A 27,223-nucleotide genomic window follows, 5' to 3' on the forward strand; every position below is an offset into this window, starting at 1 on the left:
TTTATTCGCCAACATAGGCCCATATCCGGCATGATGACTACGCGTGACATTAACAAAGACCTGCTGAGTGAATGAATGCACTAGGCGAGCCCAGACGCTAGAGGCGGAGTGTGTATTTTGGGAGTCACACTGGGGACCATTTCTGAAAGCATATGACCCTGGTCACTTGACTTCCCCAGTAAAAGTGCTTTACTGCTCCAGGGTAAGCTGGAACCTGGCCCGGCTATCTTTCGAGGGCTGAAAGCTAACGTTTAGTCAGGACGCGAACTGAGGAGGTCTGAGCGGTCATACAGTGCGATGACATCGAAGATGACTTCCAGGCGCTTACTGACACCAAACTACAGGGTGTCAGCACTACCCACTGCGGCTGTGGCATTGACAGAACCACCGCCCCGGCCGACACATGACTCCGGCGTCCCGGCGTCTTCCGCGCCGAACTACAACTCCCGGCATGCACTGCTGTTTCCCCCCTCCCACCGCCGCCGGGAGGTGGGGCCCTGGGGGACAGGTCGGCGGGCTGCCGGTCCCGCGGGGCCTCACAGTCCCTTCCGCTGTGGCTCTCTCTCCAACCCTGGACCGGGTGTTTCCGGGGCTCCAGGACTGCCGCTCGTCCGGCGTGCTGCCACCCTTTTAGGAATCGCCCGGGCGGGCAGCCCACCCGACTTTCCTTCAGGCTTCCGCGCCCGGCGCTCCCTCAGTGACGGAATGAAGGGGCTGGGCGTTCTGGCTCGGGAGGACCCCGCCGCGGCCCCGGAAGCGCCTCGTCCCGGGTGGTGGTGGCGGCGGTCGCCGTGATGTCTGCGGGGCTGGGTGGCTGACCGCCGGGATAGGAGCGGCACCGGTGCCCCAGATCTCGGTGGCCGCTGCTGGAGCACGGCCTGCGCCATGGCCACCTCTGCCATCTCCTCAGAGCATTTCGAGAAACTTCACGAGATCTTCCGCGGCCTCCATGAAGATCTGCGAGGGGTGCCGGAGCGGCTCCTGGGGATGGCAGGGACAGGTAAGGCGAGGGCGGGACGAGCCATGGGGAACTCGGCCCCGCGCGTGCCTAGGGAATAAGAACCCCCCACCCTTCTCCTGAACCGGGTCCCTCTTCCCCTCCGATGCATGTTCTCAGACACGCCCCCTAGGGTTGGGTGGGTCTCGGCGCTCCAGATTTCCCTGCTGCCACTTGAGGGTGCTCCGGGATGAACCTCTGAGTGTTGTCTCCTAGGGGTTCTCCCTCTAGATCCTACTGTAGCCGTCAAAAATTTCTTGTCTCATTTTCACCGTGGCAAGAAGAGCATAGGAGACCTTAAATCTGAGGCCCTATATTTCAGTAAAATTGGTTTCTTTCATAACTGCCTGTATATTTTGTTTTACGCATTTAAAAGCATTCTCAAGAGAAGTCCATAGTTCCTACCAGACTGGCAAAGGATTTGTAGCACCAAAAGGGCTAAGAAGCCAAAGGAAAAACAACTTTGGGATTGGTAAATTACCAGATTTGGGGAGGGGGTGGTCTTTAAAATCGGGATTGTGAGTTCAGGTGTGGTCCTCTTATGAACTTTTTTATGCTTAAACTGTTTTCTGTCCCTTGATTTCAAAATTCAGGTTGCTACAAGCTTTGCCTGGAGGAGTTAGTTTTCCAATTAAATCTCTAGGAAGACCTTTCAGGTTCTTTGCCACTCAGAACAAATAGATCTTGATGTCAAGGCTGATAAGACTTTGTTGTTTTTACTTAAGGGTCAGAGCTTGAGTGTTTGCTCGGCGAGTTTCCTGGTCATGTGAGTTGAATGACTCTGATGAGAATGCCAGAGAATGTTAAACATATTGAGAGAGACTGCTGTGTTCCAGGCACTGACCTAAATGCTGGTAATATTGCAAATTATTGCAGTGAGGAGACTTACAAATCCTTGTTCTAGTGGGTTGATGATGATGTATAAATATTAAGGGGAAAGTAATGCAGGGCAAAGGAATGCAAGGGAGGACTCTAATATTAAATAGGGTGGCTGTGAAAGGCTTCTTTGAGAAGGTGGCATTTGAGCAAAGACTTGGATGAATTAAGATAGTAAACCATGTGAAAATTTGGGAGAAGTGAGTCTGAGGAGGACGGAATAGCATTGCAAAGGTCCTTAAGCAGGTATGAGCTTGGTAGGTTCTGGAAAGAGCAAGAAGGCCAATGTGAAATGAGCAAAGGAGACAATGGTAGCAGATGAGGCTACAAAGAGGTAGGCAGGGCCAGATCACGTGTGGACTTATAGACCCTAGTGAAAGATTCGCACTTTTTTCTAAATGTGATGGGATGCACTTAACAGGGTATTAAATTTTTTTTAATTTATTCATTTGATACAGAGAGATACAGAGAGAGAGCATGAGCAGGGAGAGAGGGAGAGGGAGAAGCAGACTCCCTGCTGATCCGGGAGCCCGACGTGGGGTTCGATCCCAGAACCCTGGGATCATGACCTACCTGAGCCAAAGGCAGACACTTAACCATCTAGCCACCCAGGCGCCCCACTTAACAGGGTATTGAGCAAGAGAGTGATGGGATCTGATTTACATGGTTGAAAAATAGACTATTTTTTCAGCTTGTTGCTGAATTACATTTTGCAGTGTTCATTTCTGGAAGAGTAAATATTGCAAAAGGGTATTCCATTTTGAAAAATAGAAAACTGAGTTATGTTCACTTTTATCACCTACCTGACCTTCTCATTGCTGCAATGAGGTATGAATATCTACCCAAGCGCAAAATACTCTTAATACAAGTTGCTGGAAACAGACTTCGTTGTTTAATGGGTAAGTAAATACAGTGTACACACAGCCATAGGTTACAATAAGAATTTCAACAGCTTTCAATCTCTGCTCACTACTTTGTTCATGCTGTTCAATAAATATTTGTTGAATAAATTGAATTTAGCTGAGCAAACATACAGTGCCTCATCTCTGAATCCTTTTTTTCTAATTCTGAGATTACTTCATACACTTTCCAGAATTTTAATTTCCATCATGGAATTATTAGGTTCTGAGTAATGTACATAACACAGCTCTTGCATTTAGCTTATGCTCTGTAATTGAACCAATCAGTTTTTAATAAATATTTAAGAATTATTATGTATCAGTCACTGTCCTGGGCCCTGAGGAGTTTCAAGAGTTCTTGCCTTAAATGGGACCAAATTTACAACAAAGTTTGTGATTGGTCCTAAGATAGTTTTGAGACCATAAAGAAAAGGCTTACTTGGGTGTTAGGGGAAGGAAGTTTTGCAGAAAGGAGAACTGAGTATCGGGTTCGGTGGGAGTTTGCCAGACAGAGGGGAAATGGGAAGAAGGAACAACAGAATAGAAAGTTGAATACTCACAACCATGACTGGAGCTTAGGGTATGTGTGGGAGGATAATACTAGATGAGCAAAGTGAGACACAGCCAGATTGTGAAGGGACCTGTATATCTCATTAAGACATTTGGGCTTCTCACAAAGTACTTGACATATAAAAAGTACTCAACAAAAAGTTTTATTATTCTGTCAAATATTTATTGAGCACCTATTATGCAGCATTCCCTGAGCTAAGCGCAGAAATACAGTAGTCAAAGACACAGTCTTTGCTCCTATGAAATGTACAGTGCAGAAGAGAAAACTTAAAGCAAATATTTGTTTAACTTTCATTCATCAAATATTCACTGACTATTTACTGTAGGTCAAAAGCAAATAATTACCCAAGTATCTTTCTGTATATAGTTGTGATCATTGTTCTGGATAAACAAAGTACCTATATGAAAAACAAGACATTTGGGCTTGATACGAAGAATCAGTATAAGAATTTTAAGCAGCCAACTAATATGGTCAGATTTTATTTTACAGGGAGAATGCTGGTGGCTGAATAGAGGATGGAGAGGCATAAGACTCTGGATACAGTGGACCATGTTAGGAGCCTTTGTGGCAATTGTCTGGGTAACATGGGAATGTAGAGAGTCCTAAATCCAATTTCTGAGGCAGAAATTAACCAGACTAATTGGACATGGGGAGTAAGAGAGAAAGATTCAAGGGTGTCAGCATTTTCTCACTTGGTCATTTGAGTGGGTGATAAACTTAAACAAGAAATATAAAAGAAACAGGCTTATTTGAAAGCATCAGGGTGCTTATAGAATAGAGAGCATAATGTATACCCAGTCTAGCCTGACAAAGTATTTCTTCTCTTGCCATTAAAAATACCATTTATGAAGAAGATATTATGTGATTTGAGAGGCAATATACTATAATATTTAACAGCAAGGATTCTAGAAACAGACTGCCTGGGTTCAAATCCTGGATCCATCTCTTAGTAGCTATGTGACCTTGGACATCTTACTTCAGCCTAACTAGTTTCTCTCTGCAAAATGAGGGTAAATCGGGCGCCTGGGTGGCTCAGTTGGTTAGGCGACTGCCTTCGGCTCAGGTCATGATCCTGGAGTCCCTGGATCGAGTCCCGCATCGGGCTCCCTGCTCAGCGAGGAGCCTGCTTCTCCCTCTGACCCTCCCCCCTCTCATGTACTCTCTCTCATTCTCGCTCTCTCAAATAAATAAATAAATCTTTAAAAAAAAAAAAAAATGAGGGTAAATCATAGTATTTATTTCATAGGGGTTTTGTGAGGATTAAATTAATATATGTAAAGCCCTTAGAATACTGCCTGACCAGAGCCATTTGCCATTGTTACTCTTGTTTGGGAAATTGGATATTTTATTTAAATAAAACATAATACCAGCTTTGTATGCAGCTATTATGTTGCTCTACTTTTGCTTTTTTCCTAGAGCACTTATCTTCTAACATACTAGACACTTTACGTATTTCTGATGTTTATAGTATATTATTTGTCTACCTTTCACTAGAACAGTGGTTTTCAAAGTGTGATCCCTGAAACACTAGGAACAGGAACTCTAGAAATGCAAATTATTGGGTCCCATCCAAGGTTTACTGAATTATTAACTGTTTTAACATCCATCCAGGGGATTTCTGATTCATGTCAAGTTTGAAAGCAACTGAGCAAAAACCAAGCTCTATGTTTTCTCCACATCCTTGTTAGCACTTGTTATTTCTTGTCTTTTGATAATAGCCATCCTCTAACAGGTGTGAGGTAGTATCTCATTGTGATTTGATTTGCATTTCTCTGATGATTGTGATGTTGAGTACCTTTTTTTGTACTGTTGGCCATCTGTATGACTTCTTTGGAAAAAATGTTTATACAGATCTTCCACCCATTTTTTAGTCAGATTGTTTGGGGTTTTTTTCTCTTGAGTTGTATGAATTATTTATATATTTTGGATGTTAATCCATTATCAGATATATGATTTGCAAATCTTTTCTCCCATTTGGTAAATTGCCTTTTTATTTTGTTGTTGGTTTCCTCTGCTGTGCAGAAGCTTTTTAGTTTGATGTAGTCCCACTTGTTTATTTTTGCTTTTGTTACCTTTTGGTTGTCAAATCTAAAAAATCATCACCAAGACTGATGTCGAGGAACTCTTGTGTTTTCTTCTAGGAGTTTTATGGTTTCAGGTCTTACAGTCAAGTCTTAGGTCCATTTTGAGTTAATTTTTGTATATGGTGTAAGATAGTGATCCGTTTCTAATCTTTTGCATTTTTCTGTAAAGTTTTCTCAAAACCGTTTATTGAAGAGATTGTATTTTCCTGTGAGGTAACAAATATATATAGATATATTGGTCTCTGTCCCTGGTTCCTGCACAGAGGTCCTAAGATCCTTGTAATTTCCTAAGTGATAAGAACACTAGGAGCATCTTTTGTTTTAATGAGATGACTCTGGATGGCCTCCTAGATGGGGACTGGTCACCAGAACAACCCGTGATTAGAAGCTTGGATTTTCAGCCCTACCCCTTGTCCTCCAGGGAGGGAAGAGGAGGTGAAAATGGAGCTACTAATTGATCATGCCTTTGTGAGGAAGCCTTCATAAAATCCCAGTAGTATATGGGGTTCAGGGTGCTTCCAGGTGGATGAACATATCCATACCTGGAGGGTGATGCACCCCAACTCCACAGGAACAGAAGCTCCTGCACTCAGGACCCTCCCAGACCTCACCCTGTGTATCTCTTTATCTGGTTGTTCATCTGTATTCTTTATCATAACCCTTAATAAATTGGTAAATGTTAAGTAAGCATTTCCCTTAATTCTGTGAGCATATCTTACAAGTTAATTGAACCTGAGGAAAGGGTCATAAGAACTGTCAATTTGTAGCCAAATTGGACAGACATTGTGGGTAACCTGGGGACCTACTACTTGTGACTGACATTTAAAGTGTGTGTTTGGGGTGGGGGGCAGTCTTGTGACTGAGCTTTAACCTGTGGAATCTGATGCTGTCTTCATGTAGATAGTGTCTGAATTGAGTTGAACTATGGACACCCAGTTGGTGTTGCAGAGAATTGTTTGGTGTGGAGAAAAACTTTCATACATTTGGTGACCAGAAGTGAAGTGTTCTGTATGAGTAGTAAAGGAGAAACACAAGAAACACACACACACAGGAGGAAGGACTGGATTTTTCTCTATAGAGGAGAGAAAGACACAGGAGGGGGAAAGACTGAGTTTTCCTAATATAGTTGCCCATTGTATATTCTTGACTCCTTTACTGTAAGTTAATTGACCATGTGTGTATGTTTATTTCTGGGCTCTGTATTCTGTTCCATTGATATTTGCATCTGTTTTTATGCCAGTACCATACTGTTCTGATTACTATAGCTTTGTAATATCAGGAAGCATGATACTTCCAGCTTTGTTCCAATTGGGGTCTTTTGTGGTTCCATACAAATTTTTGGATTGATTGTTCTATTTCTGTGAGAAATGCTGTTGGGATTTTGATAGGGATTGCAGTCTGTAGATCGTTTTGGGTAGTATGGACCTTTTAACAGTACTAATTTTTCCGATCCATTAGCATGGAATATCTTGACGCTGATTTGTGTCTTCAGTTTCTTTCATCAGTGTCTTGTCGTTTTCAGAGTACATGTCTTTAACTTCCTTGGTTAAATTTAGTGTTTTATTCTTTTTCTTTTTAAGATTTTATTTATTTATTTATTTGAGAGAGAGAGTGAGCGAGAGAGAGAACAAAACAGGGGGAGAGGGAGAGGCAGACTCCCCACTAAGCAGGGAGCCCGATGTGATGCGGGGCTGATCCCGGGCCTCCAGGATCATGACCTGAGCCAAAGCCAGGTCATGAGCCATGACCTTAATCAACTGAGCCACCCAAGCTCCCTAGTGTTTTATTCTTTTTGTTGCAGTTGTAAATGGCATTGTTTTCTTAATTTCTCCTTCTGATAGTTTATTGTTAGTGTATAGAAATCCAATCAATGGGGGCGCCTGGGTGACTCAGTCATTAAATGTCTGCCTTCGGCTCAGGTCATGATCTCAGGGTCCTGGGATTGAGCCCTGCATCATGCTCCCTGCTCAGTGGAAAGCCTGCTTCTCCCTCTCCTACTCCCCCTGCTTGTGTTCCCTCTCTCGCTGTGTCTCTCTCTGTCAAATAAATAAATAAAATCATAAAAAAAAAAATGCAATCAATGTATGTATATTGATCTGCAGCTTTACTGAATTTGTTTATTAAGTCTAACAGTTTTTCTGGTGGCATCTTTAGGGTTTTCTATGTATGATATGCCATCTGCAAATAGTGACGGAATTTACTTCTTCCTTTCCAATTTGGATGCCTTTCATTTCTTTTTCTTGCTAATTGCTCTGGCTAGGACTTCAATACTATGTTGAATAAAAATGGTGAGAGTGGGCATCCTTGTCTGTTCTGGATCATAGAGGGAAACCTTTGAACTTTATACTCACCAGTTAGCTGTGGGATTGTCACATATGGCCTTTATTTTGTTGATGTGTGTTCCTTCTGTATCCAGTTTGTTGAGATTTTGTATAATAAGTGGATGTTGAATTTTGTCAAATTCAAAAAGCAAATAGATGCTTTTTCTCCATCTGTTGAGCTGATCATATGATTTTTATCCTTCATTTTGTTAATGTGGTATATCGTGTTGATTTGTGTATACTGAACCATCCATGCATCCCTGGAGTAAATCCCACTTGATCATGATGTATGATCCTTTAATGTATTATTGAATTTGGTTTGATAATAATTTTGTTGAGGATTTTTGCATCTGTGTTCATCAGGGATATTGGCCTTTAGTTCTTTTGGTGTCCTTGTCTTGTTTTGGTATTGCCATAATGCTGGCCTCATAAAAGTTTGGAAGTGTTCCCTTATCTATCACAAGCTCTATCTTTTGTCTGTCTTGTTTATGATGTATCCTAAGCACCTGGAATAGTGCCTCATATAGACTAGGTGTTCCATAAATGTTTGTTGAATGCTTGTTTAAATACCCTGAATTGTTAGGGAGAAACTATTAATAATATATGACTGGGTGTTGAAACTGAGTGTAATTTTATTTTTATTCTACCATGTTTTCCACATTTTTATCACTTTTTAAATTTTTAAAAAAGATTTATTTGTTTATTTTAGAGAGAGTTTGCGTGCAGGGGGAGGGATAGAGAGAATCTTGAGCAGACCCCACGCTGAACGCAGAGCCCAGGGCATGGCTCAGTCCCACAACCCTGAGGATCACGACCTGAGCTGAAACTAAGAGTCAGTTGCCTAACCGACTGCACCACCGAGGCACCCCTTCATCACTTTTAAAATGGGTATCTACACCTGTTAAAACAAAGGGTAGGATAACAGACAGAATGTGTCCCTTTTTTAGGAAGTTTATATGGCAGTAACAATCTTGTAGCATATGTGATTATTAATCCATTTAATATTATAATAAGCACAGCCGTAATTTCTAGTTGGTTTTTTTTTCCATAATTTCTAGTTTTAATTTTGCAGCATCTGAAGAGGTCTCTCCAGATACCTCAGAATGCTGTAAATTATTATCCAGATAATACAATAAATGCCTATCATCATGTTCTAGTTTTGGTTTTTATAGCAACTGTGAAGGAAGCTCCAAATGTGTTAATGAGTGTTGTAAAATTATTGAAAGCTTTCCATTTTAATTCACTCAAATTTTAGTATGTGTCTACGGGACCCCATTATTTTGGGAACCAGCAAAAATAACCATGGGTAATCATATGCAACTGGTTGGTAAACACCAATTACTCATTGACTGAAGAATTAATTTTTCTAACACTCTTCATATTCTTTGGTGAATTTTGTTTTTGCTCGTAGTTCTTTCCCATCTAAGGATTTACTTTAAAAAATAATGATAGTTACTATTTATGAAACTTTTAATATGCCTGGCATTTACTAAGTGCTTATTATGTGTGTTATCTTTTAACCCTTTCAGACAACCCTGCAAGGTCAGTACTGTTATATTTCTTACAGATAAGGAAACAGGGGTCTAATACAGGCATATCTTGTTTTATTGCACTTCACTTCATTGTGCCTCTCAAATATTGCATTTTTTACAAATTGAAGCTTTGTATCAACCCTGTGTTGAGCAAATTTATTAGCACCATTATTCCAACAGCACTTGGTCACTTCATGTCTCTCACATTCTGGATACTTCAAACTTAAATTAGGCCAATTAATAACCCTACATTGGCCTCTTAGTGTTCAAATGAAAGGAAGAGTTGCACATATCTCACTTTAAATCAAAAGCTCAAAATGATCAAGCTTAGTGAGGAAGCCATATTGAAAGCTGAGATAGGCCAAAAACTTAGGCCTCTTGACCAGAGAGTTAACCAAGTTGGGAATGCAGGGAAGGGCTTTGAAGGAAAAAGTGCTGCTCCTGTGAACACACAAATGATAAGCAAGCAAAACAGCTTTATTGCTGATATGGAGAAAGTTTTAGTGATCTGAATAGATCAGACTAGCCACAACCTTATCTTAAGCCAAAGCCTAATCCAGAGCAAGGCCCTAACTCTTCAGTTCTGTGAAGGCTGAGACAGGTGAAGAAGCTGCAGAAGAAAAGTCTGAAACTAGCAGGGTTGGTTCATGTGGTTTAAGGAAAGAAGCCGTCTCCATAACATCAAAGTGCATGGTGAAGTCCGCAAGTGCTGATGTAAAAGCTACAGCAAGTTATCCAGAAGATCTAGCTAAGATAATTAGTGAAGGTGGCTGCACTAAACAACAGATTTTCAGTGTAGACAAAATAGCCATCTAGGATTTTCATAGCTAGAGAGGAGAAGTCAATGCCTGGCTTCAAAGCCTCAAAGGACAGGCTGACTGCCTTGTTAAGGGCTAATGTAGATCATGACTTTAAGTTGAAGCCAATGCTCATGGACCATTCCAGAAATCCTAGGGCCTTTAAGAATTATGCTAAATCTATTCTGCCTGTGCTCTATAAATGGGACAGCAAAGCCTAGGTGACAGCACATCTGTCTACAGCATGGTTTACTGAATATTTTAAACCCACTGTTGAGACCTGCTGCTCAGAAAAATGGACTCTTCAAAATATTACTGCTCATTAATAGGGTACATGGTCACCCAGGAGCTCTCTGATGAAGTATGATGAGATTAATGTTGTTTTCATGCCTGCTAATACAACATCAATTCTGCAGCCCCATGGATCAAGAAGTAACTTTGATTTTCAAGTCTTATTATTTAAGAGGTACAGGGGTGCCTGGATGGCACAGTCAGTTAAGTGTCTGACTCTTGGTTTTGGCTCAGGTTGTGATCACAGGGTTGTGGGATCGAGCCCTGCGTCAGTCTCTGCACTCAGCGCAGAGTCTGCTTAAAATTCTCTCTCTTCTCAGACACTTAAAAGCATAGGAAACAAACTGAGGGTTGCTAGAGGGGAGAGGGATGGGGGGATGCGGTAACTGGATGATGGACATTAAGGAGGGCATGTGATGTAATGAGCACTGGGTGTTATATAAGACATGCATCACTGACCTCTCCCTCTGAAACCAGTAATACATTATGTTAATTGAATTTAAAGATTTTTTTTTTTAAGGATTTTATTTATTTATTTCAGAGAGAGAGAATGAGAGAGAGCACATGAGAGGGGGGAGGGGCAGAGGGAGAAGCAGACTCCCTGCCGAGCAGGGAGCCCGATGCGGGACTCGATCCTGGGACTCCAGGATCATGACCTGAGCCTAAGGCAGTCGCTTAACCAACTGAGCCACCCAGGCGCCCGAATTTAAAGATTTTATTTATTTGAGAGAGAGAGAGAGCACAAGCAGAGGGAAGAGGCAGAGGGAGAAGCAGGCTCCCTGCTGAGCAGGGAGCCCAATGCGGGACTCAGTCCCAGGACCCTGGGATCATGACCTGAGCTGACTGACAGATGCTTAACCAACTGAGTCACCCAGGCTGAATTTAAATTCAATTAATTGAATTTAAATAAAAATAAATAAATTTTTAAAAAAATCTCTGTTCTCCCTCTGCCCCTCCCCCATGCATGCGCACGCTCTCTCTCTCTCTCTCTCTCAAAATAAATCTTTTTTAAAAAAAATAAATACATTCCATTAAGTCTGTAGCTGCCATAGATAATGATTCCTTTGACATATCTGAGCATAGTAAATTGAAAACCTTCTGGAAAAGATTCACTATCTTGATGCCATTAAGAACATTCATGATTCAAAGGAAGAGGTAAAAATACCAACTTTCATGGGAGTTTTGAAGAAGTTGATTTTAACCCTCATGGATGACTTTGAGGGGTTTGAGACTTCAGTGAAGGACGTAACTGCAAATATGATGGAAATAGCAAGAGAACTGGAATTAGAAGTGGAGCCTGAAGATGGGACTGAATTGCTGTGATCTCGTGATAAAATTTTAACTGATGAGGAGCTGCTGCTTATGGATGAGCAAAGAAAGTGGTTTCTTGAGATGAAATCTTCTGGTGAAGATGCTGGGAAGATTGTTGAAATGACAGCAAAGGATTTAGGATATTACATAAACTTAGTTGATAAAGCAGTGCAGGACATGAGAAGATTGACTCCAGTTTTGAAAGAAATTCTGTGGGTGAAATGCTATCAAACAGCTTCACATGCTACTGAGAAATTGTGAAAGGAAGAGTCCATCAGTGCAGCAAATTTCATTGTTGTCTTATTTTAAGAAATTGCCACAGCACCCTAACCTTCAGCAGCCACCACCCTGATCAGTCAGCAGCCATCAACATCAAGACAAGACCCTCTACCAATGAAAAGATTGACTCACTGAAACTTCAGATGTTAATTAGCATTTTTCAGCTGTAAAATATTTTTAAATTAAGGTTGTACATTTTTTTAGACATAATGCTATCACACAATAGAGTACAGTATAGTGTAAACATAACTTTTATATGCATGGAGAAACCAAAAATATTCATTTGACTTACTTTATTGTGTCACTCACTGTGGTGGTCTGGAACCAAACCTGCAGTATTTCCAGGGTATGCCTGTGCTTTTTACCTTCTTATATAGTATGAGATCGGGTGAACTATTGTGGTCTACAAATAGAGGATGTAGGTCCTAGAAATGCCACAGTGGGGCACCAAAAGCAAATTAACCATATGATCCTGGTGAAACTGAAGTTATTTCCACCACTCTAATGGGTCAAGGTTAGTCGTTCTTGGGTTGGTAAATCAAACCATCCATGAAGAAGAGAGGCTGCCACCTTAGTTAAACATTAAGGTAGGCTTTCTCTAGCTATTTCAGAGCTGACTCTTTCATGATGCCACCATCCACCCAGTTTACCCGTTGGTCAGTCTCAGAGTGAGTCACTTCCATGTGACTAGTTTGGGAAGGCATGTGGGATGGGGGGTAGTGTTTGAAATGGCTTACTCTTGTTTGTGGTGCCCATTCTACTCAGTATAAGGTCCTGCAATTTTGTAGTTAACTGTGGTGTTAGCTCTGACTCTCTAAAAAATTAAAAGGTCTGAACAGGTTTTACCTGTTGCCAAAGGCTATTCCCTGGTAGCAGAAAAATGCTCCTCAATGCTATAATGTACAGAAGCCTTGGATTGGGAGTCAGGAGATTTGCATTCTAGAACTAGTGTCACCACACATTTGCTTCTCCTATGACCTTGGGAAAGGCAGTTTCTCCAGGCTCTAGTTTCCTCAACTGTAAAATGAGGTTAGATTAGATGATCTCTGAGATCCATTTCCACTTTAACATTTGTCGGTTTCACAGTTCTGAGACTAAAGTATAAAGAAGCACCTACTGATACCTCTCGGTTGGGTAGAGTTCAACCTCTTTTGAACCTTTAAATATCTTCCTCCCTGGCTTCATCATCAGAAGGGAGAATTTCAGAGGCTTTTTTTTTTTTCTTAACCTTAGGATTCCATAAAGGATTTCAATGTGGTGAAATTCTTAAAATTGTTTTCAAAGGGAGCATATTTCTTTTAAAAGTACACAAGCTGTAGAACACTCCTAAGAGAAGGTCTGCCTTAATGAAATTGGGTAGAGAGTGGAGTATCCCAATTTCAAAAAGACTGAGAGTAACAGAATCATGGAGAGAAATTAGTGAAAGGATCAAGATTCTGTGAGCCGCTCTTTGCCCCCTACACTTATTTATGTAACCACATTCTTTGAATCATTCTAGAGTTAGCCTCTTAAAAATGCAGATTTTCCTATCTTTAACGAAGAATAAAGAAAACTTTATGACTAACAGTTGTAGAAAAATCAGAGCTAGGAAGGAATGCACTTATATGTAGAATATTTCTTGGATCAGAAGTGAGTGTGTTTGGGGGGTGGGGCGATGGGTTAGCCTGGTGATGGGTATTAAGGAGGACATGTATTGCATGGAGCACTGGGTGTTATACAAAAACAATGAATCATGGAACACTACATCAAAAACTAATGATGTAATGTATGGTGACTAACATAACAAAATTAATTTTAAAAAAAAGTGAGTGTGTTTGAGTGTGGAGATGTGCCTATTCAGAGGAGCGGTGACACTCAGTGACAGCTTATTATGGAGTAAAAGGATACCGTTCCGTGGAAGTAGCCATTCTTGATTGCAGATATTATTTCACTGCTGGTGGCTGAAAACACTACTCAGGGATAGTGACAGCTGCTTCTGTGCTTACTTTAGTTACATCATGGATGTCAAGATGCAAACCATTTGCCATGGCTGAACTTTCTCCTATTTAAAACAACAACAAAACCTCGGTTTTGTGAGCTGTGTGGAGTGAGAAATAGTTCACTTGGAGTGTCTTGTGTGTATTAAGGGTATGTCACATGACAATGAAGGAGGTATAGTAAAGGGTGCATTGTCATTTGCTCTTGCAGGCAGTAGTAACATCTCAGGAACACACTACCAGGTTTAGAGTTCTAGAAGCTATGGGATTTATAAAAGAAAAAGTAAATTTCCCTGTTCTGGAGGAGCTTGATCTCCAGTTGCGAATATAAAATGTACACATCCAGAAGAATGGCTCATGATCACTTAAAAAACATGATAGATGCTGTTGTGATTAACAAAATGTAAATCCATATAAAGCATTACCTTGGTATTAGATCTTATATGGGATTGCATTTGAATGCTTAAGATGAAAACCAGGGTAAAGAAAATTAGCCAAGAAAATCTGAGGACAGCATATTGAATACCCATGTGCCATCCCTCCATAAGCCCAACTCAGCTGTTTTCTTTGGCATTGAATAAAATTGCTCTTTTTTCAGTTGATGAAGTGCTAGCTTGTATTTAGGAGTCACAATGAATGAAAAATAATATAGCTTTAAAAGACCATGTCTGCACACATGACACAGCATGGATGAACTTGAGGACATTATGCTAAATGAAATAAGGCAGACACAAAAGGACAAATATCTTATGATTCCTCTTCTAGGAGATACCTAGACTAATCACATTCATAGATACAGAGAGAGTAAAATGGTGGTTACCAGAGTCTGGGGGAATAGGAAGCGGAGAATTAGTGTTCTTTGGGTATGGAGTTTCAGTTTTGGTGGTGAGGTTCTGGAGATGGGGTAGTGTTGATGGTTGCACAACAATGTGAATGTACTTACTGACACTTAGCTGTATACTTAAAAATGGTCAAAATGGTAAATTTTATGTTATATAAATTTTACCAAAATAAAAAAAAAATGACCGTATTCCCAGATTGTAAAAGTAATACCAAAAGATGAACTCAAAATAACAATGTAAGCAGTGGTAACTTTTTGGTAATAAGTAGATTGATTATATGTAGATTTTCAGGGAGAGTATTCATTTGGACGCATACATTTTTAGAAATCAAACTGTTCATAAGTAGGGCTAATTTTTGCTTGTTACATATGAAGACATGACCTGCCTCCTGTTTTATAGCTAAAGAAGGAGATCAGGTCCCAAAGAAAAGAAGAATTATTATCCAAGCTTATCCCAAGGAAAGGTCCCAAATCTAACCCCCTTTGCTCACCGGTGGTTCCCTCTTACACAAATGTTTACCAGGTGATATCATACCAGTACTTCCTTGTACCATTTTTACTGTTACTTAATTGTTTTCTTTGTTGAGAGTTTTTATCATAAACAGATGTTGTACTTTGTCAGATGCTTTTTCTGCATCTACTAAGGTGATCATATGGCTTTTTATCCTTCCTCTTATTGATGTGATATATCACGTTGATTCATTTGCAAATATTGAACCATCCTTGAATCCCTGGAATAAATCCCACTTGATTGTGGCGAATGACTTATTAATGTATTGTTGGATTTGGTTTGCTAGTATTTTGTTGAAAATTTTTACATCTATGTTCATCAGGAATATTGGCCTGTAGTTTTTTGTTGTTGTTGTTGTTGTGTCCTTATCTGATTTTGATATCAGGGTAGTGCTGGATTAGAATGGATTTAGAAGTTTTCCTTCCTTTTCTATTTTTTTGGAATAGTTTGAGAAGAATAGGTATTATCTATTCTGTAAATGTTAGCTAGAATTTGCCTGTGAAGCCGTCTGGTCCCGGACTTTTGTTTGTTGGGATTCTGTTGATTACTGATTCAGTTTCTTTGCTGGTAATCAGTCTTTCAAATTTTTTATTTCTTCCTGTTTCAGTTTTGGTAATTTGTATGTTTCTGTTTTGGTTTTTTTTTTATTTTTTTTTTTTTAATTTTTTTTTTTTTTTAAAGATTTTATTTATTTATTTGAGAGAGAGAATGAGAGAGAGCACATGAGAGGGGGGAGGGTCAGAGGGAGAAGCAGACTCCCCGCCGAGCAGGGAGCCCGATGCGGGACTCGATCCCGGGACTCCAGGATCATGACCTGAGCCGAAGGCAGTCGCTTAACCAACTGAGCCACCCAGGCGCCCTGGTTTTTTTTTTTTAAAGATTTTATTTATTTGACAGATAGTGAGAGCAGGAACACAAGCAGGGGGGAAGCAGGCTTCCCGCTGAGCAGGGAGCCCGATGTGGGGCTCGATCCTAGGACCCTGGGATCATGACCTGAGTAGAAGGCAGACGCTGAACGACTGAGCCACCCAGGTGCCCCCCCTTTTTAATAAGATTTTATTTATTTATTTGGGTAATTTATATGTTTCTAGGAATTTATCCATTTCTTCTCGGCTTTCCAGTTTTTTGGCATATAGTTTTTCATAATATTCTCATAATTGTATACCTGTGGTGGTGGTTGTTATTTCTCCTCTCTCATTTGTGATTTTGAGTCCTTTCTCTTTTTTTCTTGTTAAGTCTGGGTAGAGGTTTATCAGTTCTACTGATTTTTTTTTTTCCAAAGAACCAGATCCTGGTTTCATTGATCTGTTCTATTGGTTTTTGTTTCTATATCATTTATTTCTGCTCTAATCTTTATTATTTCCTTCCTTCTGCTGGTTTTAGGTTTTATTTCTTGTTCTTTTCCTAGCTCCTTTAGGTGTAAGGCACTCTATCGTTTGGGGGGTTTTGTTTTGGTTTGTTCTTACCTCTATTGATTTCTGTGCTAATCTTTATTATTTCCTTCCTTCTACTGGCTTTGGACTTGGTTCTTTCCCTGTTTCCTTTAGGTGTAACATTAGGTTATTTCTCGGAGAGTTTTCTAATTTCTTGAGGTAGGCCTGTATTGCTATAAACTTCCCTCTTAGAACAGTTTTTGCTGCATCCCAACAATTTTGCACCATTGTGTTTCATTGGTCTCCATGCATTTTTTTTTAATTCCAGTATAGTCAACATACAGTGTTATATTAGCTTCAGGTGTACAATATAGTGATTCAGCAATTCTATACATTACTCAGTGCTCATGATGATAAGTGTAATCTAATCTTAACCCTTCGCCTGTTTTCCCCATCCCCCCCTTCTTCGTCCCCTCTGGACATGAACAGTTTGTTCTTTATATTTAAGCATCTGTTTTTTGTCTGTTTGTTTTTGTTTCTTAAATTCCACATATGAGTGAAATCATACGGTATTAGTCTTTCTCCAACTGACTTATTTCACTTAATATACCCTCTAGATCCGTTCACGTTGTTGCAAATGGCAAGATTGAATTATTTTTTTATGGCTGAGTAATATGCCTGTGTGTGTGTGTGTGTGAGAGAGAGAGAGAGACATATCTTATCCATTCATCTGGGATGGACACTTGGATTGCTTCCATGTTTCTTGGCTAGTGTAAATAATGCTGCAGTAAACATAGGGATGCATATATCTTTTCGAATCAGCGTTTCTGTTTTCTTTGGGCAAATAGTAGTTGATATACTGGGTCGTAGGGTAGTTCTATTTTTAACTTTTTGAGGAACCTCCATACTGTTTTCCACAGTGGCTGCACCAGTTTGCATTCCCACCAACAGTGCTTGAGGGTTCCTTTTTCTCTACATTCTCGCCAACACTTGTGTCTTCATGTATTTTTCGATGTACTGTTTGATTTCTTGGTTGACCCATTCATTGTTTAGTAGCATGTTATTTAGCCTCCATATATGTGTTCTTTCCAAATTTTTTCTGTGATTGATTTCTAGTTTCGTAGCATTGTGCCAGAAAAGATGCATGATAAAATTTCAATTTTTTAAAATTTACTGAGATTTGTTTTGTGGCCTAATATGTGGCCTAATATCTGTCCTGGAGAATATTCCATGTGCACTTGAATGTGTACTGTTTTTGGATAGAATGATACATATATGTATGTATGTATGTATGTATATCTGTTCCGTGGAAAGTCTTTCAAACCTATCTAAATGATCAGAAAAATACAGTGAAGACAAAACATCGCTGTTTTAGTTAAATGTTACTGCTTGGCAGCTGCAGCCTATTCTATTTTTGTTTAAAGAAATTAGTTATTTTTAGGTATTAAAGACATTACTAGTTCGTTAAGCATATAAAGACAAAATGACAAGATGCAAAGGACTGAAACAGAATTGAAAGGGGAATGACTTTCTCACTGTGAGTCAGTGGTATTTGCATCGTTTTACGTATTACCACCAGTGGGTATGGCCAAGAAATATGTACCATGCCATGCACTCTCCCCAGCAAGCAGAGTAGGTGAGTTTTGAATTTGTTTTGCAGAAAAGCAGTGGATAAGGGTTAATATAGAGAACTGTTTTACAGTGGAGGTGAAAGTGGGACAGGGATTTAAAAGAATCAGTATTGCTAAACATTCTTGTTGATGAAGGCATGCCTGATCCCTCTAGGGGAAAATCAATTGACAGTGATTAACTTAGACCTGTAGTGTTTCTTAGACCTTTGGGGCCAGATAATTGTCATGCAGGAGTGTCCCAAGCATGGGTATTTTTGTTCCCTGGGCACTACATGCCATTCATAATATCCACCCTCTCCCCTCCCCCATCATTGTGATAACAAGTTCCAGTACATTTCTAAATGCTTTTTAGGGGTGTCTGGGTGGCTCAGTCGGTTAAGCATTCGACTCCTTGATTTTAGCTGGGGTCATGATCTCAGGATTGAGAGATCCAGCCCCACCCCATGTTGTGCTTGTGCTGGGTGTGGAGCCAGTTTAAGATTCTCTCTCTCTGTCCGTCCTCCTCCCCACCCCCACCAGCTGGCATGTATGCGTGCTAGCTCTCTCTCAAAAAAAAGTAAAAAACTTTAAAAAGTACTTTTTAGAGATAATTGATTAAGTACTGCTAGCTCCATCAGGGGAAGGTTGGGCAGTTTATTCTAAGCAGAGGGAATAACCTCTACAAATATATGAAAACAGGACTGAGCACTTGAAACTTGTCTATCTTTTCCAGAAGAGAAGAAGAAGCTGATCAGAGATTTTGATGAAAAGCAACAGGAAGCAAATGAAACGGTGAGAACAGGGAGCAAATCCTTACTTCTTCTACCTGGAGTTAGTGTTTTCCAGAAGTAATGCTTATTACCTGATCACAGATTAACTGTTCCTGTCTGTTGATCTTGATTTTGATTATTTCTTACTAAATAAGCCAATTGATGGGGTGAGTGATGAGGGAGTTTGACAAACACAAATAGGTAAAGCTTGGATACTGTCTTAAAATGAGTCTTTGATATAATACATTCCTGATATGAGTAGTAAGGGCATTCTCAAACCTTTACCTGGGTGGTCTTTTAAAATTTCATTTAGGGGCACCTGGGTGGCTCACTTGGTTAAGATCCAAGTCTTGGTGTTAGCTGGGTTCATGATCTCCTGGGTCATGGGATTGGGCTGCATCAGGCTTGCATTCAGGGGGCAGTCTGTTTGCAGATTTTCTCCCTCTGCCCCCCCCCCCCCAATGCATGCTCTCTAAAATGAATAAATAAATCTTTAAAAAAAAATAAAATAAAATTTGGGCACCTGGGTTGCTCAAGCAGTTAAGTGTCAGCCTTTGGCTCAGGTCGTAATCTCAGGGTCCTGTAATGAGCCCTGTGCCAGGCTCCCTGATGAGCGGGGAGTCTGCTTCTCCCTCTGCCCCTTCCCCCACTTGTGCTCTCTCTCTCTGTGTCAAATAAATAAAATCTTTAAAAAATAAATAAAATACATAAAATTTCATTTAAAAAACTGGCCGTCGGGGTGCCTGGGTGGCTTAGTCAGTTGGGTGTCCCCAACTCTTGATTTCGGCTCAGGTCATGATCTCAGGGTCATGGGATCGAGTCCCAGTTGGCTCGTGCTGGGCATGGAGCCTGCTTGGGATTCTTTCTCGCCCTCTGCCCTTCCCCCGCATTCTCTCTCTCGCTCTCAAAAATAAAAAGCTGGCCATTAAAATCAGTTATTCTTCTTTTAAACTTACTAAATCACAAAAAATGTACCTCATAAGTGGTTGTAGCCACATTCCCTTCTGTTTTAAAAGACCTCTACAAAGACATTAGCAAAATTAACCAATCCAACTCTGGCCATCCCAGGCGGATGAAAATAATTCATGGCCTCTTGTGAACATGTCTGGGTATTACATTTTACTTACCCAATAAAATGGAAATCTGGTTTGGACCCTGGTTATCTAGGACATGGAGACAGATGACTGATTTTCAGAAAGAAGAGGAAGGAAGAACCTTGCTGCCAGACCCCTATCATTTTTAGTATAGTAGACTTCAAAGTGCTTCATGATAGCACTTGAACCATAACAAACGAAAAATTTGTTATACTGAAAAGGAAATTTGAAGATTTGTGGAATCTTGAGCAGATTTCTTCAATTCTTGTATATGAAATAGAAGTAGTATCTCCTACCTTATTGAGGACAGGAAAGATTAAATGAGGATTAAATAGGATAATGTATATAAAAATGTTTAATAGGAAATAAGGTGCTTGTTAGTTTTTTCACTCACTCATCACATACTTTTTGAATGCCTGTTCTCTGCATGCTGGGCGCTGTGCCAGGCACTCAGAGAAACGAGGTCAACATGTCACATGTGATCCCTGCCTTCGTGGAACATATGCTTGAGTACTTACTTGCAGTTGTCTGCGGTTTGATTAGTCCAAACTAGGCATATGCCCAGATGAGAGAGAAAAAAACGCAGCCCATCTACTCACTACTTTCTGCCCTCCTAGCTGGCAGAGATGGAAGAGGAACTACGTTATGCACCTCTATCTTTCCGTAACCCTATGATGTCTAAGCTTCGGACCTACCGGAAGGACCTTGCCAAACTCCATCGGGAAGTGAGAAGCACACCTTTGACAGCCACACCTGGGGGCCGAGGAGACATGAAGTATGGCTCATATGCTGTAGAGAATGAGCATATGGTAAGCTTCAGCTGTTTTTTTCCCCTGAAGGGCCTGTGACACAAAAATTAGCCATGTTGTAGGGTACAGTTTGTTATCAGTGCGTAGTAGACTGTTGTTCTTTCCACCTGTTTCCTGTATCCAGCTCCCCTTCTCCTCTTGGGTATTTAATGCAGATCTTTCCAAACCATGCTTGCTTAGATTTCTTTTTATCTTTTATAAAACAGTGCTTGGTACTTAGTGGAGGAGTACAAGTGTTACCTATTCTTACTATATCCGGACTTTGTATTCTGATGCATTGATCCAGTTTTTCACTTATGCTCAAAAAATTCAGTTAGGTTTTTAATTTATCCAGAATATTGTTACAAATTAACCCAAGCTTTTTTTTACATTTATATCAAGATGGTCCAATAGCAGAGACATAGTAGAGAAGGCAGGATGCTTTCAGGAGGGAGCTCACGGCTTACTCCGTTGTTTTTGTTTTTTTTTTTTTAAAACGGCTCAGTTGTAATGGAAAGCCAGCCAGACTGCCTTTCTAGACTCCAGTATTCTGATTTATAAAATTAGACTGACCATTGAAAATCTATATTCTCAAACTGTCTAGAGAGCTGGACAAGTTCACAAAGATTAAATGTATTGCATTTGAGATTATACTCCACTATACAAAGTACAAAGTAGAAATGGCCTGGCAAGTGGCCCGGCAGGCAGCGTGGGAGAGAAATGGATGGGGCCCACAAGTATAGACTGCACGTATATAGAAAGGCTAATAGTGCAGTGTTAAAACAATCCTGTTTCGTGATGCATCCTGATTATGGTTCAAAAGACATTCAGATGATACTGGCCTGACATTGCTGATGTCAAAACTAGAGAGAATGATAGAAATGTTTCAAAATTCAGTTGTGAAGAGAGACCGGGAAAAGGCAGTCAGGGGGAGCTTGTTAAAGTAAGATGAGAGGTATAAAGTGACTTTGGGCGTTTGTTACCAAAAATCAACAACAAAAAGGGGAGATAAAGCCAAACAATAATTTGCTTTAAAATTACTAGGTTCAGAAATTATAAGGACAATTTAGACATACATACCACCGTCAGTGGTATTATGATATTCCATAACCTGGGGTTGATTTATATGATCTTACTGTCTTTTCCTGCTCTTCAGTCTAATCAGTTAAAAATCTCCATCTTTTATTTTAAAAAAACCTTATTCTTTTAAGCTAAAGTAATTGGGGTTTATTTCAGTGTCATTCAGTGGTTCCATCATCCACTGGTCTGTATGCCATATATGAAAAGACTTGTTACTTATCTGGAAAGTCAATATTTTGGTTTCTTGATGGTGGTTTCTAGTGCTAGTGGTCACCTGTTTAGTAATAGGCCTTGTGAACCAACCCTTTCTGAGTGTGTGTGTGTAAGTGCTTTGAATAGCGAAGAACTTAGCTGTACCCATTTGTCAGTGGTTAATTCTGGTTGACAAAGGCTACTTCTGTTATGTCTTCTGTGCTTGGGATTATAGGCGAAGTAAAACTTTGGCAGGGATTTAGAAAATTAGGGCACTTGGGAAATTAGGGCAGCTTACTTGGCCCCTGAGAGCAGTCACCAGTGTGGCAACTTCAGAGTTTTGTTTTGTTTGACCTGGGTTGAAATTCTTTTTTGGGTTTCCAAGACTGTAACCACATAAGTGTCTTCCAAAATGTGATAGTGTTTCAAACCTCTAAGTGATTTCTGTATGTGCTGCAAATGAATAGCTTATTCATGGTCCCTCAATCCTCAGTACCAGTCAGGTGGAAATCTTCAGTGAATTAATCTATTTCTAGGCTGTGGAGTTTAGTTGGTTTGTTGTCCTGTCAACAGTTATAGGCTGTACGTATATTCAGGTAGCTCCTGCACCCCAAATCGGGGCCACTGCCTCTCAGAAGTTGTTAGTCCAGAAAGCACATGAAATCAGTTCAAATTCATCACGAACACAGGGGAAATGCTCTAATGTTTTTAATTCTTTTCTTGCCTCACATAAGTATAACAAGCAGTGACATGAGAGGTATGTGATCTTGTATTGGATTCTAATACTCTTATGGTTGATTAGTATCTTTTAAAGTCTTAAAAGTAATGAAAATTACTGTACATGCAATATCCCTTCTTACATCGGAAGGGTCACAAGTCATGTGCTGGCAAATGAACTTATAATGGAAGATGTCTAACATTTCCTTGCTGTCCGGTTCCCATCAGAACCAGCTACAGTCTCAAAGGGTGTTGCTTCTGCAAGGCACGGACAGTCTGAACCGGGCCACCCAGAGTATTGAGCGTTCTCATCGGATTGCCACAGAGACTGACCAGATTGGCTCAGAAATCATAGAAGAGCTCGGGGAACAACGTGACCAGTTGGAGCGTACTAAGAGTAGGGTAAGTCTGAGTGGATAGGGGAAAGGAGGTGGGCCCCTTATATCCTGATGCCTTGCCACTGCCAGAAGCTACGGCAGTTCAGAATTCAGGGTTAGGACCTCTTAGATGCTTACACTTTCCTTGGCTGAGGGATTTCTCTTGAAAGTAATTTTACCCTTTGGATTTAGAGGTCATTGGAGGCAAAAAAAAAAAGACTGAAGAAACCAGTTTCTGCATTTGTGGAAGATTGTCAAATCTAAGATTGTAGCCACTCTGTCCTTCAATTTCTAGGTTACCAACCTGAGATTTTTCTCATACATCTAGTAGGATATTATGCTGTTCTTATGAAAGCACCATCTACTTAAACATTCCTAGTTTTTTTGTCCTTTAGATCCAAGGCTATTTTCCACATGTCATAAAATAGTACTGCTGACAATTTAGAGGTTCAGTCCTGGACTATATAACTCTGTTGTTACCCAAGGTAAGCTAGATCATTGTGGAAGAAAATGGGAAATAACTTAGGCCAGATAACTATATCAAGTCCTCTGAAAACACCTCATTTCTCCCTTTCCATACACCTGCATAGAAATTTTAAAAATAGTACAGTTTGCCAATAGAATGTTATATTCTTAACATTATGAGGCAAATACAAATTGAAGAACAGATACTGTCGGCAAGACTTGGATGACTTCCTCCGTGTGGGGACTGGAGAAGATTTTCTCATATCCTAAGCACTGCAATTCTCCATTCTTAAATCAGAATGATGCCCTTCCCTCCTCAGTAAAAATTCACAAACACGGAATTCAAGGTAAACTGTAGAGAAGGCAACTTGCTTACAGACTGTGTGGTTTTTGACTTTTGAACACATCAGGTAGATTGGTTGAATTTAAAAGCCAAGAAATGAGCTGAGGGATCAACTTACTTATGGCCACTGGGGTATGGGAACAGATGGGAGGTGGCATCTGTTGACATATCCCCCAGCTATCTAGATATTAACAGGCAATCAAAAGGACATAATTTTTAAAAAAGCTTTTAAAGGAAGGATTCCTTTCAGAATTCCGTTTGTCTGTAAGAGGGATCAAAACAAAACAAAACAAAACAACCAGATCCCAAAAGTGGTAATCCACCAGCCTAGAAAAAGGCTTGGAGTTTGCCTGATGAGATTCAAATCTGAATTTGCCTCACAGTTACTGGCAAAGTATATTTGAGGCCTTTTTTTGTTTTGAGTAGCCAAGGTGAAGGATTAGTTTGGTCCCAGGAGTTCCCCACGGTAACCTTGGGGTATAATAATTCCTAAGCCTACTTATCCAGTACTAAAGTATCTTGTCCTTTCCAGTTTCTTCTACATATACTCAGGCCATCATTCAAATTGGTTTGAGGGAGTTTTTCAGCACACTCCCTTTAGTGCCCACTGTCAGTTTAGAAACCTCCAAGTTCTGGGGCGCCTGGGTGGCTCAGTCATTAAGCGTCTGCCTTCGGCTCGGGTCATGATCCTGGGGTCCTTGGATCGAGTCCCACATCGGGCTCCCTGCTCTGCGGGAGGCCTGCTTCTCCCTCTCCCACTTCCCCTGCTTGTGTTCCTGCTCTCGCTATGTCTGTCTCTGTCAAAAAAATAAAAAAAAAAAATCTTTAAAAAAAAAAAAAAAAAGAAACCTCCAAGTTCTACAGTATGTACTTTTAGAAGGGGAGAATAATTGCTGTTTTCTCTTCTCAGCTGGTAAACACAAGTGAAAACTTGAGCAAAAGTCGAAAGATTCTCCGTTCAATGTCCAGAAAGTAAGTTTTCAAAATAGAGTTAAGAGAAATTTTGTGACTAAGACATTAAACAGTGACTTGTAAAGGTCCTATCTTGTCCAGTTAAATATCCTGGGACAAAATCCTTTGTTAAAAGTATATGCTGCTCTGGGGCGCCTGGCTGGTTCAGTCGGTTAAGCGTTTGCCTTTGGTCCCAGGATCAGGCTCCCTGCTGAGCAGGAAATCTGCTTCACCCCCTCCCTCTGCTCCTCCCCTGCACTGTGCTCTCTCAAATAAAGTATATGCTGCTCTGACTTGGAGCAGTAAGAAATTTGTCCACTTTGAATCCCAGCTTACGATTTTTCAGAGCACATGGGAATAATAGAGCTTCATATTCCTTGAAATATATTTGTGTAAACTTGGTTAGAAAAAAACTTTTTACTGCTACTGCTTAGTACTTGCTTTTGGCTCTGCTTGTCCTTCATGGGAGTCAACCTGTTATCAGGGAGTTCTGTCCTATTAGCAAAAAGCTGACTTTAAAAAAAAACAAACCCTGAAGTGGGTAGTATGCACAAAACAAAACTATACCGACCCATGGAACTAGTAAGAGTGAGATTTTCCTAAACAATGGTAAATGCCTTGTCAAACAAGAGGCAACCTTCAATTTAGAGTTAACATGAGAACCAGAGATTGGATTCTTTATGTTAACATAGAGTAAATTTTTGAAGCTCTTATACTGCCTTTATAAAGATATCCATTTGGGTTGGTGAAGGAAAAGTAGTTAGTGGTATTATATTTCTTTTTTGAAATATGATTCAACCTGATTTCAGAAAATGATATTTTTCAGGGCACCTGGCTGGCTCCGTTGGTAGAACGTGCAACTCTTGATCTTGGGGTTTGTGAGTTTGGGCTCCCTGTTGGGTGTGGAGCCTACTTTAAGGAAAAACAAAAACAAACCGTTTTTCTAGGAGGAGCTGTTTATAAAAATGTATATTAAATAAAAATCTCATTGTTCATATTTAAGTAATCTCTAGAGCCAATGTGGGGTTATCCTTAAGTTACAATTGAAAAAAGCTTTCAAGTTGTCACTTACCAGCTAAAGAACTGCTTGAGTGGCTATGTGATTTAGAAAAAAAAAAAAAATTCAATCTGCCTCACAGTATTCAGCCTTGGCCACAGGGTCAAACCCCTAAGTATTAAGAATGGAAAGAAATAAGGTCATCCAGACTTCTGACTGTTCCCTACTTTGCTTCTCTTTGTAGAGTGACAACCAATAAGCTGCTACTTTCCATCGTCATCTTATTGGAGCTGGCCATCCTAGGGGGCCTGGTTTACTACAAATTCTTTCACAAGCATTGAACTTCCTAGAGGGAAGGGTTTGTGGACCAGAACTTTGACCCTCTGAACAAATGGTGTTAGAGATGGGGAAGAAGCATAGTGCTGCTGTGAGGTAATGGTTCGAGGATGCCAGACTGTGGGAGGTGAGAGGGGAGACAGAAAACAGCAATGAGACCAGTATGATATACCAACGTAATAAATGCTATTTATGACTTCTTTACATTTACATAGTATTCCAACATATTAATACCCTGTGAACTGCCAAAAAACACACAAATTTACAGTAGTATTATTGGTCACCAAAATGGAGAGGGAAAGCAAACAATTGTGAGAATGCGCAAGTGTTCTCATTTAAGGCAGTATTGACCCAGACCATTTAGTGTCTCAAATGCCTCATAATTCTGGAATGTCCTTCGCGACAAACGTGTCAGCACACAAAATTTCCTAAATTCTCACACGTTCTTCCCTTTCTGATTCATCTGGTGAATTGGGAGTTGGAAGTTGGTCATAGACAATGTGCCCTCCCTCCCTTGTCTGCCCAAAACTTGAAGCAATCACATCCACTGCCAGGCTAGCTGTAGCCTTGGCCTCTTCGTCTGAAGCAGCCAACTGAGGATTGACTTCAACAAGATCCAGTGCTGACAACAACCCTGAAAGAACAAAGTATGACAAAACCTCAGAAGATATCCTAGCTGCTACTTTCAGTGAGGGTCATCCCACTAGACAGAACAAGCCAAGGTAAAAAGTCATTTTCTACTATTAAAATTATCCACTGTCAGGCATGAATTTAGGTTCAAATACTATATACTGGAGTAGGATTAAAATTTATCATCCCTGTTCAACTAACTTAATAGGCATCG

The 27,223-nt window shown here is 40.3% G+C and overlaps 2 protein-coding genes across 2 annotated transcripts in view; one reads left to right on the top strand and one right to left on the bottom strand.

Annotated features, from left to right (window-relative positions):
- Positions 1-690: 690 nt before the first annotated feature.
- Positions 691-27,187, top strand: VTI1B (vesicle transport through interaction with t-SNAREs 1B). The gene is made up of 6 exons (XM_021679732.2): positions 691-1,000; positions 19,003-19,061; positions 20,751-20,942; positions 23,139-23,312; positions 25,006-25,067; positions 26,288-27,187. Exons 1-6 carry the CDS (start codon positions 886-888, stop codon positions 26,382-26,384), a joined length of 699 nt encoding a protein of 232 aa, XP_021535407.1. The 5' UTR covers positions 691-885; the 3' UTR covers positions 26,385-27,187.
- ARG2 (arginase 2) overlaps positions 26,544-27,223 on the bottom strand; it is a 35,135-nt gene continuing 34,455 nt past the window's right edge. The window contains exon 8 of the mRNA XM_021679731.2: positions 26,544-27,013. Within this exon, the coding sequence (XP_021535406.1) occupies positions 26,808-27,013 (206 nt within the window). The 3' untranslated portion in view covers positions 26,544-26,807. The remainder of the gene's footprint in view (positions 27,014-27,223) is intronic.

The sequence above is a fragment of the Neomonachus schauinslandi genome, chromosome 9 (genome assembly GCF_002201575.2).
Source record: "Neomonachus schauinslandi chromosome 9, ASM220157v2, whole genome shotgun sequence".
Classification (NCBI taxonomy): Eukaryota; Metazoa; Chordata; class Mammalia; order Carnivora; family Phocidae; genus Neomonachus; species Neomonachus schauinslandi.